The sequence below is a fragment of the Giraffa tippelskirchi genome, chromosome 6, assembly GCF_054371585.1.
Source record: "Giraffa tippelskirchi isolate mGirTip1 chromosome 6, T2T-mGirTip1v1.2.pri, whole genome shotgun sequence".
Taxonomy (NCBI): Eukaryota; Metazoa; Chordata; class Mammalia; order Artiodactyla; family Giraffidae; genus Giraffa; species Giraffa tippelskirchi.
In genome coordinates this window covers 115,658,457-115,676,732 of record NC_137280.1, presented here as the reverse complement: position 1 = coordinate 115,676,732, position 18,276 = coordinate 115,658,457, and the positions used below count along the sequence as shown (strand labels likewise).

The window sequence follows — 18,276 nt, the reverse complement described above, 5'->3', positions numbered from 1 at the left end:
GGTCTAAGATAGGACATTAGCTCTCACAGTACAGAGATTCTGGAAGTAAATCTCTGGGGAAAATGCTTTGAAATGTTGTGTTCTTACCGTTTTCTTTTCACGTCTGGGCTTACCTTCCCAAGCTCCTTTTGATTGTCTTTCAAGCAACTAGAAAACACACAAGAAAAAAAGAGATTGTTACCTCTCTCCAAATCTTTTTGTCTCCTTTTTTAGCTTTTCTTAACATTTTTCAAAAAATGGGATATAGTTGCCTTACAATTTGTGTTAATTTTTGCTGCACAGTGAACTGAATCAGCCATATATATACATGTCTCCTCCTTCTTGGACCTTCCCCCGGCCTGTATCCCACCCATCTAGGTCATCAGAGAGCACTGAGCTGAGCGCCCTCTACTATACAGCAGGTTCTCACTATCTCTTTTACACAAGATGGTATTTATATGTCAATCTCATCCCACTTCGCCCCGTACATGTCCACAGATCCATTCTCTACATCTGCATCTGTATTCCTGCCCTACAGAAAGGTTCATCTATACCATTTTTCTAGATTCCACACATACTTGTTAATGCATGGTATGTGTTTTTCTCTGACTTAATTCACTCTGTATGATAGACTCTATGCCCATTCACATCTGTATAAATGAAATATAAGACCAGACACTATGCGATTCTTAGAGAAAAACATAGGAAGAACACTCTTTGATATAAATCACAGCAAGATCATTTTTGACCATCTGGATTCCCTGGTGGCTCAGACGGTAAAGCATCTGCCTGCAATGCAGGAGACCCGGGTTCGGGTCCTGAAATCGCTCAGTCGTGTACGACTCTTTGCGATCCTATGGTAGCTCACCAGGCTCCTCCATCCATGGAATTTTCTAGACAAGAGTACTGGAGTGGGTTGCCATTTCCTTCTCCAGGGGATCTTCCCAACCTGGGGATCGAACCCGGGTCTCCTGCATTGCAGGCAGATGCTTTACCGTCTGAGCCACCAGGGAATCCAGATGGTCAAAAATGATCTTGCTGTGATTTATATCAAAGAGTGTTCTTCCTATGTTTTTCTCTAAGAATCGCATAGTGTCTGGTCTTATATTTCAGTTTTTAATCTATTTTGAGTTTATTTTTGTGTGTGGTATAAGGTTCTATTTTCTTTTTACATGTAGCTGTCAATGTTTCCAGGCACCACTTGTTGAAGAGACTGTCTTTGGTCCACTGTATATTCTTGCTTCCTTTGTTGTAGATTTGGTGCCCATAGGTGTATGGGTTTACCTCTGGGCTTTCTATCCTGTTCCATTGATCTATATTTCTGTTTTGTGCAAGTACTTTACTGTTTTAATTACTGTAGGTTTGTAGTGTAGTAGCTTAAGCAAACCCCAGGAGACAGTAAAGGACAGGGAAGCCTGGCATGCTGCAGTCTATGAGGTTGCAAAGAGTGGGACGTGACTGAGCGGCTGAACAACAACAGCTGAAGTCAGGGAGCTTTATTCCTCTAGCTCCATTTTTCTTTCTCAAGATTACTTTGGACATTTGGGGTCTTTCACCTTTCCGTACACACTGTAACATTTTTTGTCCTAATTCTCTAAAAAATGTTGTTGGTAATTTGATAGGGATTACATTGAATCTGTAGGTTGCTTTATGTAGCATAATCATTTTTCACAATATTGATGGTATACTTTTCCATTTGTTAGTGTCATCTTCGATTTCTTTCATCATCAATATTGTCTTATTGATTTATAAATACAGGTCTTTTGCCTCCTTGTGCTCAGTTAATTAGTCCTATTCAACTCTTTGCAACCCCATGGACTGTAGCCCACCAGGCTCATCTATCCATGAAAGTTTCCAGTCAAGAATACTGGAGTGGCTTGCCATTTGTTACTCCAGCTTTCACCTCCTTAGGTGAGTTTATTCCTAGGTATTTCACTCTTTTTTGTTGCAATGATAAATGACATTGCTTCCTTAATTTCTCTTTCTGATCTTTCATTGTTAATACATAGGAATTCAAGAGATGTCTGTGCATTAATTTTGTATCCCGTAGCTACCAAATTCATCAGTTAGCTCTAGTAGCTTTCTGGAGGCATCTTTAGGATTTTTTTTATATAGGGTATCATGTCATCTGCAAACAGTAACAGTCTTACTTCTTTTCCAAAGTGGATTCCTTTTATTTGTTTTTCTTTTCATATTGCCATAGCTAGCTCTTCCAAAATTATGTTGAATAACAGTGGTGAGAGTAGACATCCTTATCTTAGAGGAAATGCTTTCAGGTTTTTCACCAGTGAGAATGATGTTTGCTGTGAGTTTGTCATATATAGCCTCTATTATGTTGAGATAGGTTCCTTCTATGCCCATTTTCTGGGTACTTTTTTTAAAATCACGAATGGGTGTCAAATTTTGTCAAAAGCTTTTATTTCACCTATGAAATATTCATATAGTTTTTATTCTTTAATGTGTTAACATAGTGTATTACATTCATTGATTTGTATATATTGAAAAACCCTTGCATCCTTAGGATAATTCCCACTTGATCATGGTATATAATCTTTTTAATGTATTATTAGATTTTGTTGACTAGTATTTTGTTGAGCATTTGCATCTATGTTTCTCAGTGATATAGGTCTGTAATTTTCTTTTTCATGATATCTGGTTTTTATCACAGTGATGGTGGACTAGAGAGTGAGTACACTTCTCTTACTATTAAAAAGAAGCATGCTTTTTCCTTTTTGTTAAACTTCGTTTCCTTTGAAATTGACATCCATAGATACAGAATGAAATTTGGAAATTGACCAGAAGCCAGACTCATGATGGAACAAAATTCTATAATCTGATCCTTGGTTCTCTCAGTTTAATTTTTTATAATCAGGAGAGTTCCAGGGTTTGGATTGATCATGACTGGCATGCAAATCTCCTGAGTTCTCTAGAAGAGATAGGAGGTGCCAAGAAAGTTGAAAGCCCCTTACAATGGAAAGGTGCAGTCTCTCCAGTGAGTCCAGGTAGCATAAGCATGCTATATGTGTCTATGTGGAGTACTAGGACTGCTGATCCTGGCCCTCTGAGCTAGAGTAAGATTCTCTAAAGCCTTCTGTTTTGCCATTCACGTGCATGTAGAGCAATGTAATCCTCACCTACATTCAGAGAAGTGTATGTTGTGCATATTACTCTCAGGTTTATTCTCATTAATTAAAATTATTATTATGAGAATCAAGCAAACACTGAATGATGAAGCTACAACCAGAGAAACCAGTGACTCACATGAGTATATAATGGTTACAGAATAATTCATCATAGACCAAAGCCCATGATTCAATTAATCAAATTTTTCACTGTGTGCATTGTACAAACATAGCATTTCTTGGAATAGTCTTTTCCCACTAGTATCAAATCCTCAAAAATAGTGTATTCTCTTGTTTCCATATAAGGGTTCATGTAAAATATCTCAGACTATGAGCCTCATACTTGCTTACTGACATTATTGACAGAAGTCATTTCTTCAGTACTAGTGTTTAAAGTTAAAGAAAAAATGTTAGATATTGACATGCAGGACTACTAAGCAAAGAGTAGAACCTGTTAAATACAAAGTAAATCCTATTTGCAGAGGAAGGGAACCTTTTCTTTTGATTCTGATGTAGAGATTTCTGGATAGTATTCAAAAACTGTCAAATTTGGTAGTAGTAGTAGTACCAAATTACTTAGTAGTATAGATTACTTAGTAGTATAGATTGTGAATCAGGGAAAATTTAATTTTGGTTTCCCCTATCTTCTGTTCTTTTTCTGTTTCGCTGGAATCCAGTTTGTCATGATTTCACTTTTCCAATATGATCAATGAAGAATTCTCCTTGAGGTTTTCAATGATTCACTAATTTACCCTTCTAAGGGCTGTTTTATTTCAAAATTTTTCAAAAAAAATTTGTTTTTGTAATTTAAAAAACAGGGTCATAAAGTTCCTAATTTAGAAGGCATTTAATTGGACTTCCATGTCATTAGAATTACTGTACATAAATAGGTATTTATGAATTGTCATACATGAAGTAAAAAAATTTGTTTTAATCAAACAGAATTCAGATACCACCAGGTATTGATGATATACAAAGATTTGTTGAATGAATTAATAAATTGTCAATATTCTATCATTTAAAAACCACATATTAAGCTTAAAATATATGGTGGCCAAAGCACTGAGATAAGGGCTGACTTTTCCATATTTTCTGTGCTTTTTTATTTTTTTTTAAAAATGTTCCAAATGTATGACTTTAACTTCTTAATACATCATAGCTCCACAAAATAAATCTAAATAAACACCAAAATTCAATAATTTGTACAATATTTCTCCATCCAATTTGGGATTTTTTATTTTCCATAGGTTCTTCTTTCCACCTCAATAAGACTCTTCAAATTTCATTTAGCGTAGCTTTGGTATTGATGAAAACTTTTTAGACTTGGTTGTCTGAGATAATTTTTATCTCACCTTCTATTCTAATTGAGTAGAATATCCTAGGTGCTGGACAGTATTCTTGATGAGTGTATGTACATGCTCAGACGTGTCCAACTTTTTGCAACCTCAAGAACCATAGCCTGTCAGACTCCTCTGTCCATAGAATTTTCCAGGCAAGATTACTGGAGTCGGTTGCCATTTCCTGTTCCAGGGCATATTCCTGACCAAGGGATCAAACCCACATCTCTTCTGTCTCCTGCCTTGACAGGCAGATTCTTTACCACTTGAGCCATCTGGGAATTGCTCAGATGAATATTTTGATGAATACAGATGCAAAAATTCTCAACAGAATATTCACAAACCAAATACAATCATATGTAAAAAGAACTATATACCATAATTGTGCTGGATTTATTCAAGGAACACAAGAATGGTTCAATCTCTGCAACTCAATCAATGAGACATACCAAATTAACAAGAGGAAAGAGAAAAATAATGTGATCATCTCAACAGATGAGAAAAATGCATTTGACAAAATTTAACATCCATTCATGATTAAAACTTTTAAAGAAGTGAGTACAGAGGGAATATAGAATGGGAAAGACTAGAGATCTCTTCAAGAAATTAGAGATACCAAGGGAACGTATCATGCAAGATGGGCACAATAAAGGACAGAAATGGTATGGACCTAACAGAAGAAGAAGATATTAAGACTAGGTGGCATGAATACACAGAAGAACTTTACAAAAAAAGATCTTCATGATCCAGATAACCAAGATGGTGTGATCAATCACCTAGAGCCAGACATCCTGGAATGCGAAGTCAAGTGGGCCTTAGGAAGCATCACTACGAACAGGGCTAGTGAAGGTGATGGAATTCCAGTTGAGCTATTTCAAATCCTAAAAGATGATGCTGTGGAAGTGCTGCACTCAATATTCCAGCAAACCTGGAAAACTCAGCAGTGGCCACAGGAGTGGAAAAGGTCAGTTTTCATTCCAATCCCAAAGAAAGGCAATGCCAAAGAATGCTCAAACTACTGCACAATTGCACTCATCTCAACACTAGCAAAATAATGCTCAAAATTCTCCAAGCCAGGCTTCAACAGTACATGAACTGTGAACTTCCAGGTGTTCAAGTTGGATTTAGAAAAGGCAGAGGAACCAGAGTTCAAATTGCCAACATCCGTTGGATCATCACAAAAGCAAGAGAGTTCCAAAAAAATACCTACTTCTGCTTTATTGACTATGCCAAAGCCTTTGACTGTGTGGATCACAACAAACTGGAAAATTCTTCAAGAAATGGGAATACCAGACCACTTGACCTGCCTCCTGAGAAATCTGTATGCAGGCTAAGAAGCAACAGTTAGAACTGGACATGAAACCACAGACTGGTTCCACATTGGGAAAGGAGTACGTCAAGGGTGTATTTTGCCATGCTGCTTATTTAACTTATATGCAGAGTACATCATGCGAAATGCCAGGCTGGATGAAACACAAGATGGAATCAATAACCTTAGATATGCAGATGACACCACCCTTATGGCAGAAAGTGAAGAAGAACTAAAGAGCCTCTTGATGAAAGTGAAAAAAGAGAGTGAAAACATTGGCTTAAAGCTCAACATTCAGAAAACTAAGATCATGGCATCTGGTCCCATCACTTCATGGCAAATAGATGGGGAAACAGTGTCAGACTTTATTTTCTGGGGCTCCAAAATCACCGCAGATGGTGATTGCAGCCATGAAATTAAAAGATGCTTACTCATTGGAAGGAAAGTTATGACCAACCTAGATAGCATATTAAAAAGCAGAGACATTACTTTGTCAACAAAGGTCTGTCTAGTCAAGGCTGTGGTTTTTCCAGTAGTCATGTATGGATGTGAGAGTTGGACTGCGAAGAAAGCTGATCGCTGAAGAAGTGATATTTTTGAACTATGGTGTTGGAAAAGACTCTTGAGAGTCCCTTGGACTGCAAGGATATCCAACCAGTCCATCCTAAAGGAGATCAGTCCTGAGTGTTCATTGGAAGGACTGACGTTGAAGCTGAAACTCCAATACTTTGGCCATCTCATGCGAAGAGTTGACTCATTGGAAAAGACCCTGATGCTGGGAAGGATTGGGGGCAGGAGGAGAAGGGGATGACAGAGGATAAGATGGCTGGATGGCATCACCGACACAATGGACATGAGTTTGGGTAAACTCTGGGAGTTGGTGATGGACAGGGAGGCCTGGCGTGATGCAATTCATGGGGTTGCAAAGAGTCGGACACGACTGAGAAACTGAGCTGAACTGAGCTGAACACTCAAGAGGTGAGTCTATAATATTCAAAAGGTGTTTGTTAATCCACAAGAATTCAAGAAACCAAAGAGGGGGGAAAAGATGAGCAAAAAAGTTTCTGTTTGTTTGAGTATTTTGTTTTGCTTTAATTTATTTCTGATTGGAAAACAATAGCTTTACAATGTGGTGTCGATTTCTGCTGTACAACAACGTGAATAAGCCATAAGTATACACATATCCTCTCCCTGTTGAGCCTCCCTCCCACCCAACTCCTCAATTCCCAGCCCTCTAGGTCATCACAAAGCACCATGTGTAAAAAAGCTAGCTAGTGGGAAGCAGCTGTGTAGCACAAGGAACTCAGCTTGCTGCTCTGGGAGCAGAGGCTTTGGATAGTAAACATTTAAAAGAAGCTTCAGAGCCTAAGAAGCATCTGAGTAGATACACAAATCACCAATAAAAAACCAGAGAAATGAAAATTAAAATAACAATTGGTTACAAATGTACACTTCAAATATATGGCAAAATTAGAAAACATGCATTTTTCAAGTATAGGAACAGATAGAAAGGGAGAGTAGAAGGTGTAGCCTCTTGGTAAAGAAATGGGGTATATTCCAGGTCACTCCTTCCAAAGGGATATAAGAGGTATGTTTTAGATATCCACAGCAGGACTTTGGTAGGTGGGTTGACAATGAATGGATGGTGTGAAGCAAGTGCAGATAAGAAGTTACAAGGCAGATACACTCACTCTAACAAATATAGATCTCAAAGATACTGATGAATATAGAAGAAAACTGACTAAGTTGATATTAAGTTATTGTTTGCATCTATTAACATTTCAAAGACTCAGATTCAAACACTCTAAGGCTACAGATGAAATAAATTAAAATTGGTACTTATGGGAAGAGGAATGAGATTGGGAATTAGGGAGGAAGGAGAAAACATAATGAGAATGATCTTACATAGGTGGATCCGTGGTAAAGACTATGCCTGTCAATGTAGGAAATGTGGGTTTGATTCTCAAGTTGGGAAGATCCCCTGGAAAAGGAAGGGCAACTCACTCCAATATTCTTGCCTGGGAAATCTCAAGGACAGAGGAGACTGGCAGGCTACAGTCCACGAAGTCACAAAAGAGTCAGACACCACTTAGTGACTAAACAACAACAACAAGATACCACTCCTCAGTCTTCCTGATAGTGGTGATTCCTTTGTTCCTTTCTCTGCTTTTAAAGCACCTGCCACTTTATTAGAACCTAGATGAAAATAACAATGCAAAATACTTTTCAATGGTCACAAAGAGTAGTTTGTTTTGAAAATCTTTAACACATTCTTTCTATTTTTTGGAAAGCAGTAAAGCATCACCAAGAGTCATCAAATTCTACACTTAATTATTAACTAATGAGAATAAAGAGAAAAAACCACGTGATCATCTACACATGAAAAATTCATCTGCTTCAAAGTCAGATACTTCAGTCTCTGATGCCTGGCTAAGCACTTGACCCTGAACACAATTTTAAAAGTAAGGGCAGAATGATGAGATGGTAAATGAATTTCCTCTTAAGGTACATTTTCCTTTTCTTTAGTCAATTTACTACCTCCCCTTTCTGAATACAGAGGCGTACTAAAGCCTTATTCTCTGGGGAATATCCAAGCTTTTAATTTGGTTACTTTAGCCCTGAGCAGGAATGTAAGAATTCTTCATAAACAATTATGAAGATCTGGTTATAAAATTCTGTCCAAAATATAAGTTCTAAATCCATGTTGCCTGAGGAAATATGGACTGGGTCTAATTCCACCAGAGGCAATATAGATTTTCTGTTATTGAATTTTCCTTTAAACTATCATCTTTGAAAGACTGAGTCATACAGAGATCATAAAATATTTAAGATGATCAAGAACAATAAAACTATTAATCTATAATTTTAAAGTTTTCATGCACTATTCAGAAATTTTATTATTTGTAGTCAATAAGGGCTTGTTTGCATGCTGCGTACATATATAGATACAAACTTGAAGTAGATAGATGATGCAGAGGAGAAAAAGTCTTCCTCTAATTTCTTTAGGTCTCCAGCTAGGCCTAAAAATTAAACTGACATGAGGCAAACTAACAGGAGAAAAACATACGAATTTTATTGACTTTTTACACACATATGAGAGCCTTCACTTGAGAAAGAAGACCAGAAGAAGTGACCAGGGCAGGAAGCTTGTATATCTTTTAGACAAAGGCACAATAAGCTTGTAAAGCATTGACAAGGCAGAGGGATTGAACTAGAGCTAATAAATGACAAAGGTGTAACAAGTTTTGTTAACATAGCTTTCTTGACCCTAAATTCCTTGTCTCTGTTGATAGGAATTTCTCTCTTCCTCTGGAACAAGGAGAGCACCTTTCACGTAAGAGATTCATCTCCTGCTTTCAGGGAAGAAAGGCAAGTTTTGGGAAGTCAGAATAACCATCCTGCTTCTGCTGTCCTTGAATTCCTTCAGCTTGAGATAGTCAATACACCAAGGCACCACATTTTAGGGTAGTACATCCTGAACCCTATCACTGGATAGATGGAAAAAAGACTCACCCTTTCTAAATATAATGTATGTGTCAGCTATAGATTTCCACAAGAAGGAAACAGTTCTTATTATCCATTTAATGCTGAACCCAATAGACAAGCAACAGGCAGAGGGCTTCATGTCATCCCCTCATACTCCTCTGAGGACCACTGCAGGCTTCCCAACTTCCCATGTTCCAGAAGGTCCAAAGTACCCTTTTTTTGGAAAGAAGAGAAGTCTTATAGAAAAACTCTCTCAAGTAATCAAAGATTGTGGGCTTTGGAGTCTTGCTGACTACATGTTTGATGACTTAAACCACTCCTTCTAACTGAGAGACTGAAACCCTTGCACCCTTAATTTCAAAACATATAAAAATGGGGATAACAATATCTCCTTTGTGGTATCATTGTGAAGATTCAGCCCAACTATACAATATTTTGGCACTTGTTCGGTTGCTTGATAAATGTTATCTCCCTTTCCCCTCAATACCATTGGATTAGAGTGTCTGAGAGTGGAATCTGGAAAATTTTTGGTACAAGTCTCATGGTTCTTTCATTCCATGAATGACCACACAGAGGCATGGGGTAACGGCTGAGTCTGGAGAATAAAAAAGTGTTATCACAGACAAAGGAAAGGGGGAGAGCTGAGTCTGATTCTTATCATTTCTGTTTCCTCTGTCTGGCAGATTTGATGGGGATTTATTTGACAGTTACAGGAGGAAGTTAGGAAGTACCATCTCGCCTAAGATTCGTCACTGCTCTCCCTATTTCTGTGTCTCCTTCATCTCCAAGTATATGCAACATATCCCAAGAGTCTCTAATAATGGATAGGTCCCCAGGAGAGGCCAAGAAGAGACTTATATGTCTTTCGGGGGAATAACTTTTTCCTTCTCTCATGCCACATTTGTGATCTAAATGACTGACAAACACCAAAATGAAGTGCGTTTACTTTCACCAAACCTTTTTTTCCGTTTTGGTTGTTCCTACTGAATTTCAGCTCATCATTTCCTTTTAATTCATGTATTTTTTTTAGAGCTTCTTAACTTTGTCCATTTTTCTCCATTTCACCTTACACATTGAGGACAGACAATTCTCTAAACATATAAGCCACATTACATCTTTCTCCACTCATAAATGTTCATTGCATTATCAATTCCTGGATGCCTTTGAAGACTTTTTATCATCAAATGCCAAATCTAATTTTCAAATTCTTCCCCTATTGGGATTATCCTTGAACAATATGCTCTAATTTTTGACAATTGTACTTCCTGAAACACCATGTACTTCAAACTCATATGTTTTCACACATTGTCCCTTTAGTTTGCAGTCTTTTCCACTTTGTTCAGCCTGCCTAACATTTGCAGAACAATCCAAGCTGCAATTCTTCAAACATGCCCTACATCCCTGCCAGCCCAAATCAGAATTCCATTCATCCCTTCCTCTTGTTTCTGTAACACACTATTTGGGCTTCTATGAAGAATACATTAACATCTGCCCTTTCTGAAAAAACCAGAGGTTGTTGTGGTGTAGTAGAAATGACACATGACTTGACATCAGAAATTACTGATATATCCTGGTAATCATTTCACAACATATACATGTGTTAAATCATCATTTGTACACTGTAGTTTCATTGTTTTATAGCAGAAGTGACCTTGAAAATCTTTTATCATCTCTCACCTATATAATTTCTAATTTTTTAAAGTATAGAACAGCTATTAAGTACAGTATTTGTTCAAGAGCTTATCAACTTTTTAATCGGCACCCACCGTAGTCCCTCCTCTATGTTATTATTTTCTTAAGGCCAAGAGTGCTATCTCATATGGGCTTCCCATAAATTCTGACTGACCTTAAAAGAGGGAAGCATTTTTCATCGTGGCATACATAAATTCAACTCTTTGAGCACAACTGTTTCCTTTTACCTTCATCACCACAGAAGACATATCAATGGCTAACAGCTTCCTGGAAATGTTCAGCATCACTAGTTATCAGTGAAATGCAGATCAAAATCACATTGAGTTATATCATCTCACACCTATTAAAATGGTGTGGCTGTTATCAAAAATATATTGCATGTGTGTGTTGTTTTATAGCTGAGTCATGTCTGACTCTTTGTGACCCCATGGACTGTAGCCCTCCAGGCTCCTCAGTCTGTGGGGATTCTCCAGGCAAGAATACTGGAGTAGGCTGCCATGCCATCCTCCAGGGGATTTTTCCAATCCAAGGATCAAACCAGGTCTCCTGCAAGGCAGGCAGATTCTTTACCCTCTGAGCCACCAGGGAAGCCCAAGAATATTGGAGTGGGTAGCCTATCCCTTCTCCAGCAGATCATCCCAGCCCAGGAATTGAACCAGGGTCTCCTGCATTGCAGGTGAATTTGTTACCAGCTGAGCTACCAGGGAAGCCAATATTGGCTACAGATATTGGCAATGGTGTGGAGAAATTGGAAACTTTGTGCATTGTTGCTAGGTAGGCAGATTATGCAGGCACTATGGAAAACAGTATGGTGACTTCTCAAAAAAATTAAAAACAAAATAATTATTTCTGTAATTTTGTTTCTGAGTATATGTCCAAAGAAATCAAAATCAAGGTCTCAAAGAGATATCTGCCTCCCCATGTTTACTGCAGCATTATCCACAATAAATAAGATACGGAAACAACACGAATGCCCATTCACAGATGAATAAAGAAAATGTGGCATGTAGCACATACATACTATCTAAAATTATTTAGCCATAAAAAGAAAGTATTCTACCATTTACAGCAACATGGATGAATCTTGAGTATATTATACTTAGGTAAAATAATCAAGTCACAGAAGAACAAATACTGTATGACTTCAATTATATATGAAACTGAAAATAATTGTAGCATGGAAGCATATACACTACCATATGTAAAATAGATAGCAAATGGAAATTTGCTTTATGGCTCAAGGCTCTAACTGGGGCTCTGTAACAACCTAGAGGGGTGGGAAAGGGTGGGAGGTGGGAGAGTGGTTCAAGAAGGAGGGGGCATATGTACACCTATGGCTACTTCATGTATGACAGAAGTCAAACAAATATTGTAATGCAATTATTCTTCAAAGAAAACTAAGTAAGTTTTAAATTTTTTTAAAAAAGAAAATAGTTGAACTCATAGAAGCAGAAAGTAGAGTGGTTGTTGCAAAGGGCTGGGGAGAAAGGGAAAGGGGGAATTGCTGCTCAATAATATCATGTTTCTGTTATACCATATAAATTAGTTCCAGAATATGAGGCACAACATAGTGCCTATAGTTAATAATAAGTTACTGTGCATTTTAAAATATATTAAGATCTCATGTTAAGTGTTCTTAACTCAGACACAAAACACACACATACACAAAACAAGGAAACTGGAGGTGGTGGTTCAGTCAGTTCAGTCTCTCAGTTGTGTCTGACTTTTTGCGACCCCATGGGCTGCAGAACGCCGGACCTCCCTGTCCATCACTAACTCCTGGAGCTTGCTCAAACTCATGTCCATTGAGTCAGTGATGCCATCCAACCATCTCATCCTCTGTGGTCCCCTTCTCCTGCCTTCAGTCTTTTTCAACATCAGGGTCTTTTCAAATGAATCAGTTCTTTGCATCAGTTGGGCAAAGTATTGGAGTTTCAGCTTCAGCATCAGTCCTTCCGGTCAATATTCAGGACTGATTTCCTTTAGGATTGACTCGTTGGATCTCCTTGCAGTCCAAGGGACTCTCAAGAATCTTCTCCAACACCACAGTTCAAAAGCATAGATTCTTTGGTGCTCAGCCTTCTTTATGGTCCAACTATCACATCCATACATGACCACTGGAAAAACCATAGCTTTGACTAGATGGACCTTTGTTGGCAAGGTAATGTCCCTCCTTTTTAATATGCTGTCTAGGTTGTTCATAGTTTTTCTTCTAAGGGGCAAGTGTCTTAATTTCATGGCTGCGGTCACCATCTGCAGTGATTCTGGAGCCCAAAAAGCTAGTCTCTCACTGTTTCCATTGTTTCCCCATCAATTTGCCATGAAGTGATGGGACCAAATGCCATGATCTTAGTTTTTTGAAGGTTGAGTTTTAAGCTAGCTTTTTCACTCTTCTCTATTTCACTCTTAATTATCTCCACTAATTAAGACATTAGTACCTTAATTGTGGTGATGATATCACAGAAGTGTAAATATGTATCAATTTAAAAATACATACTTTAAATATATGAATTTTGCATAACAATTATATCTCAATAACCCTTAGAGAATATGGAGTGGCCAAGTGGTGACCCTATTTACCTCATGTCCTCTGCCCTCCTCGTCTCATTACACACCATACTCTGTCTCTCCTCAGGGACTTTACACATGGTCTCTCTGTCTGGAAGCTAATCCCACAGATTTTTGCCTAATCTGCTTATTCCCAATTACCCATGTCTCTCAAATATGAGCTCTCCATGACATTATACCCCTCCCTCTGCTATATTTCATTCATAGTGCTTATAACTCCCTGAAGTGCATGATTTATATAATTGTAACCCATTTCTCCTGCTAGAACAAGTTCCATGAGGTAGAATTTTTTTCCATCTTGTTCTCAATCACATCTGCAGTGCATTGAGTGGAGTTCCTTGTGAACTAAATAATTTCTATGAGTAATTCACTGAGACAAAATGCACTGTAACTCAAGAATCTGAAAATAAAGTTGACTTCAGTACTAATGGAATTAAATAATAGCTATCATTCATTAATCAGCTACTATGTTCCTGCTAAAAGAGTCGGACACAACTGAGCAACTAAACTGATGTTCCTGATAACATATATGAAAAGTGAAAGTGAAAGTTGCTAGTCGTGTCCGACTCTTTGAGACCCCATGAACTGTACAGTCCGTGGAATTCTCCAGGAAAGAATAATGGAGTGGGTAGGCTTTCACTTCTCCATGGGTTCTTCCCAGCCCAGGGATTGAACCCAGGTCTCCTGCATTGCAGGCGGATTCTTTACCAGCTGATCCACAAGGGAAGTCCAAGAATACTGGAGTGGGTAGCCTATCCCTTCTCCAGGGGATCTTCCCCACCCAGGAATTGAAACTGGAGTTTCCTGCATTGCAGGCGGATTCTTTACCAACTGAGCTATCGGGGAAGCCCTCTAACACATATACATTGTTTCATTTTATCATCACAACTAAATCTAGGATCTGGCAATATTATTACCCTCACAGTGGACATACAGTTATGCAGTCATAGAAACCAAGGAGCTTATCCAGAACCACAAGAAAAACAGGACAATTATCAAATATAAGCTTAATCTAGCTTCATGATTTCTCAGGTGAATTATTTATTAGAAATTATTCATTTCTCCTGTATCCAGTTGTGTGAACTGAAAGCAGTGCTGCTAACCTGCCTTCTGAAGTTCACCAAGGCAAAGAGTACTCTAGACAGAGATTACCCATATTTTACTTACTGGAAATAAAATAATCTCCCATCACCAATTAATAAATGTATTCAACAATCCAAAAATCCAACAGTTTTATATTTAATATTGCATTTTTCCAATGAAACCATGCATAAGGACAAAAATAACCACTTAGTATGGAAAAATAATGAGATAATCCTATGAGCTTCTTAATGGTGTATAGAGCAGAGAGCAAGCCTGAGATAATTATTAGTCTCTACTATCAATGCAAGTTGAATACTTCACTCAGTCCTATGAGTTCCTTGAGTACTACAGAATTGGTTGCCTTGAAGTTTGTGGGCATGCAGGACAGCCTAGAATATTCTCTTACTGTGGAGGCATCATTCACAGATGACAACCATGAGAAATCCTGAGACAACATCTGTCTACTTCCTCTTCACATCTTCCTGGACTTTAAAATAGATCTGAAATCTAGCTGGTAGGCGTCTCCAGAAGGTGGAAATAGGATCCTAAGCAGAGAGCAATGGCTAAAGATTTGAATATGTGTGTGTGTGTTAGTTGCTCAGTTGTGTCCGACTCTTTGCGATCCCATGAAGAGTAGAATAAGAAGGGGGTTTTGCAATGACAAGTGTAAGCAAACCAAGACACTTTCATCTCTCTGAGTCTAACTGGCTTTGTTTACAACATGGTTGAACTGAATCAGCATCCTCATGATGTTTTCATGTTTGTAAAGTAAGCAAAATTCAAGGCTGTTTTGAAAGAGACCACCAACCTTACCAGAACATGGTAACAGATAAATGTTGGATATTTTAAAAATCAATACAGAAAGGAAGATAGCTAAAAATGGAAAGCTCCTTTAAGGCTCAGTAATCTGAAGAGGATGATTTTACCCTCTGCTTTTCTCCACTGAGCGCACGTGCTTCTTCACACTAGCCAGAAAACATTTATTGAGAGCCTTCTTTCTGCAGATCATTAGCAAGAATTTCAGAGATTTTCAGAGTTTAAGAGTACTATCCTCATGGTCAGAGAATACATTATCTAAAAGTCTTACACTCATATAACCATGACAGAGCATGATGCATTTAGTGTCATCAGTGTGTATAAACCATTTACAAATCATTGACTAGTGAAAGAATAATTTCTGGCAAAAATCAGGAAGATGTAATATCTGACCACAACACTATAGAATAAATATTATATTTTGACAAATGAAAAATGGTTGAAAATGAACCTTGGAGCAAGAATTCTGACAGCCAAGGCACACTTGAACTCAAATCGGCCAAGAGACCAGATTGACAAAATCCATACAACATATTTATGACAGAAAGGGGAAAAAAGGTATATTTAACCAACTAAGTACACATTCTTTAGATTTCTATTTTGCTCTACATTCTAGACAGTTATAGGGGCTGTAAAGATACATTCAAAGTAAAAATTGCCTTGGAGAGACTCCATTAGTAAGTAGAAATTACTTAATTAGAGGATGGTTGCTAAGCAAGACAGTGAGGCAATGCCCAAAGTGAGAAGAGAACAAGGAGGGCGTGATTAAAACAATATATAGGACTTTAAATTCTAAAACAAGTGTCCCATAGTTTAGATGTTAGCTGGTGGGAAACGGATATACTCATTGGAACACAGGAACAATATGATGAGTGTCGCAAGGCCAGATCAATCTACCTGTATTAAAGATCACATCCAAATGGCCAACAACAACTCTTTGGAAAAGACCCTGATGCTGGGAAAGATTGAAGGCAAGAGGAGAAGGGGGCAACAGAGGATGAGATGGTTGGATGGCTCATCGACTCAATAGATGTGAGTCTGAGCAAACTCCGGGAGACAGTGAAGGACAGGGAAGTCTGGCATGCTGCAGTGCATGGGGTCACAAACAGTCAGACACAACTTGGAGACTGAAAAACAACAATCATTAACTATGAGGAAAATACAAATCAATCAAAACCACAATGAGATATCACCTCATTAGCATGGCTATTATCAAGAAAAACAAGAGAAAAAAGAAAAGACAATCTTTATCCATTGACCCATTGCTCAATACTTAGGTTATTTTTGTGTCTTGGCTATTGTGAATAATGCTACAATAAACATAGGAGGATCCTGTTTTCATTTCTTTTGCATATGTACCCAGAAGCAAGAATGCTAGATCATATGATAGTTGCATTTTTTAATTGCTTAAATTGTTTTCCACAGTGACTGAACCACCAACAGTATACAAGTCTTTCTTTTTCTCTACACCCTTGCCAACACTTGATATATCTTGTTTGGAAACAATCTAAGACCACAAATGAATGGATAAAAAAGATATGTCTTGTAAAGCAATTATATTCCAATAAAGAATAAAATAAATGTCATTCCAACAACAACAAAATGAAATGTGTCTATATATCTTAGACAAAGAAAAAGTTATTTACTTATGAGAAAGAGGGAAGTGTTTGATGAGAATAGGGATAAAAATCACCCACAAAAGGCACTACTTAAATTAAAAACACTTGAGTGAATTCTTTCGTTTCAACAATTTGTGAGAACCTGAGTATTTATTTTCACACTGATCCCATGAAGTCAATGAATGGCAAGATAAGCCCTCTACCTAGATGAAGAAAGAGATGTGGGAAAATTCAAGTGATCACAGACCCAGGTTGCTGGATAAAAGACAGGATGCACAGTTAAATTTGAATTTCAGATAAAGAACAACTTTTTCAGTTTAAGTATGACCCATGCACAGCACATGACATGTGCAATAGTGCTCCAGATATTGCATGAGGGATACTTATACTGAAAAAAAAAATGCATGTGTTTATGTGAAATTCAGATCTGACTGGCATCTTGTATTTTTATTTTCTAAATCTGGCAACCTACCACAATTCCAAAGTAAGCCAAGAGAAAGTGGATTGGGAGGTTCCTGTGTGTTCTTAGGAGATGCTGTCTTTAAGTTCAACCTTCTTCAAGAACAACTGATCCACCATTCCAAATGCACACACCCCACCTCCCTCTCCCTGTCTCTTCTCCCAAGAAGGGCTATGCCCAGAGTCAGGACTCACCTGATTTCTCTCATGAGATTATTTCCCATCCTTTCACTGTACTCTGTTTCTCAGATCCTGAGTTTAATTCCACTTGGGGTGTCTTGACCAAAGTAACAGTGGCCACAAAACGGGGCAGGATGTTACATCTGACCACTGATTCATGCTTTCACCAATGACAAGTTGCCAGAGGATGGGCATAGGCACGGTAGAGAAGGCAGGGGAGGGGAGAAGGAAGAGATGTGAGTGTGAGTGTGAGTGTGTGTGCAGTGTGGGAAAATCAGGCTGAAACACGAGAGAATAAATCTAACACTCTGGGTTCATTTTGCTTTCAAGAAAATTTCAAGATTTCAGAGTCAGGGCAGGGACTATCCTTATTTCTCAGAAATTTGAGATTTCAAGACTCTCAGTATTTTGTCCTCTTCCAAACACACAAAAAGAAACCCTCCTATAAGGAAAAGAAATAAAGTTAAAAACAGAACAAACGTCTGTTTGTTTTTCCATTCATAAAAATCAAATAAAATGTAAATGCCTTTCCTTAGTGGTCTGATACTTCAGAAGACGAGACTGCAGAGAAAGAGTAAGAAAAATAGAAGAGCCTGGACATTATTCAAGGTACGCAAAAAAGAAAC

The 18,276-nt window shown here is 37.9% G+C and overlaps 1 protein-coding gene and 1 long non-coding RNA gene across 9 annotated transcripts in view; one reads left to right on the top strand and one right to left on the bottom strand.

Moving 5' to 3' along the window:
- LOC145511586 (uncharacterized) overlaps positions 1–9,860 on the top strand; it is a 96,231-nt gene extending 86,371 nt beyond the window's left edge. For 3 of the 5 annotated variants that reach the window (XR_014057974.1, XR_014057971.1, XR_014057972.1), the window contains 2 exons: positions 8,042–8,209; positions 9,041–9,860. This is a non-coding gene — a long non-coding RNA (uncharacterized LOC145511586). Of the gene's footprint in view, positions 1–8,041; positions 8,253–9,040 lie in introns of all 5 variants that reach the window. The other 2 variants (XR_014057975.1, XR_014057973.1) reach the window with 1 other exon arrangement.
- GCSAML (germinal center associated signaling and motility like) overlaps positions 1–18,276 on the bottom strand; it is a 49,288-nt gene that overhangs the window by 13,728 nt on the left and 17,284 nt on the right. For 3 of the 4 annotated variants that reach the window (XR_014057963.1, XM_081505127.1, XM_081505129.1), the window contains exon 4: positions 88–147. Coding sequence is in view for 3 of the 4 variants with exons in the window: in XM_081505127.1 (XP_081361253.1) it covers positions 88–147 (60 nt within the window). In the remaining variant the exon portion in view is untranslated. Of the gene's footprint in view, positions 1–87; positions 148–17,665; positions 17,766–18,276 lie in introns of those variants that run through there. The other variant, XM_081505126.1, reaches the window with a different exon arrangement.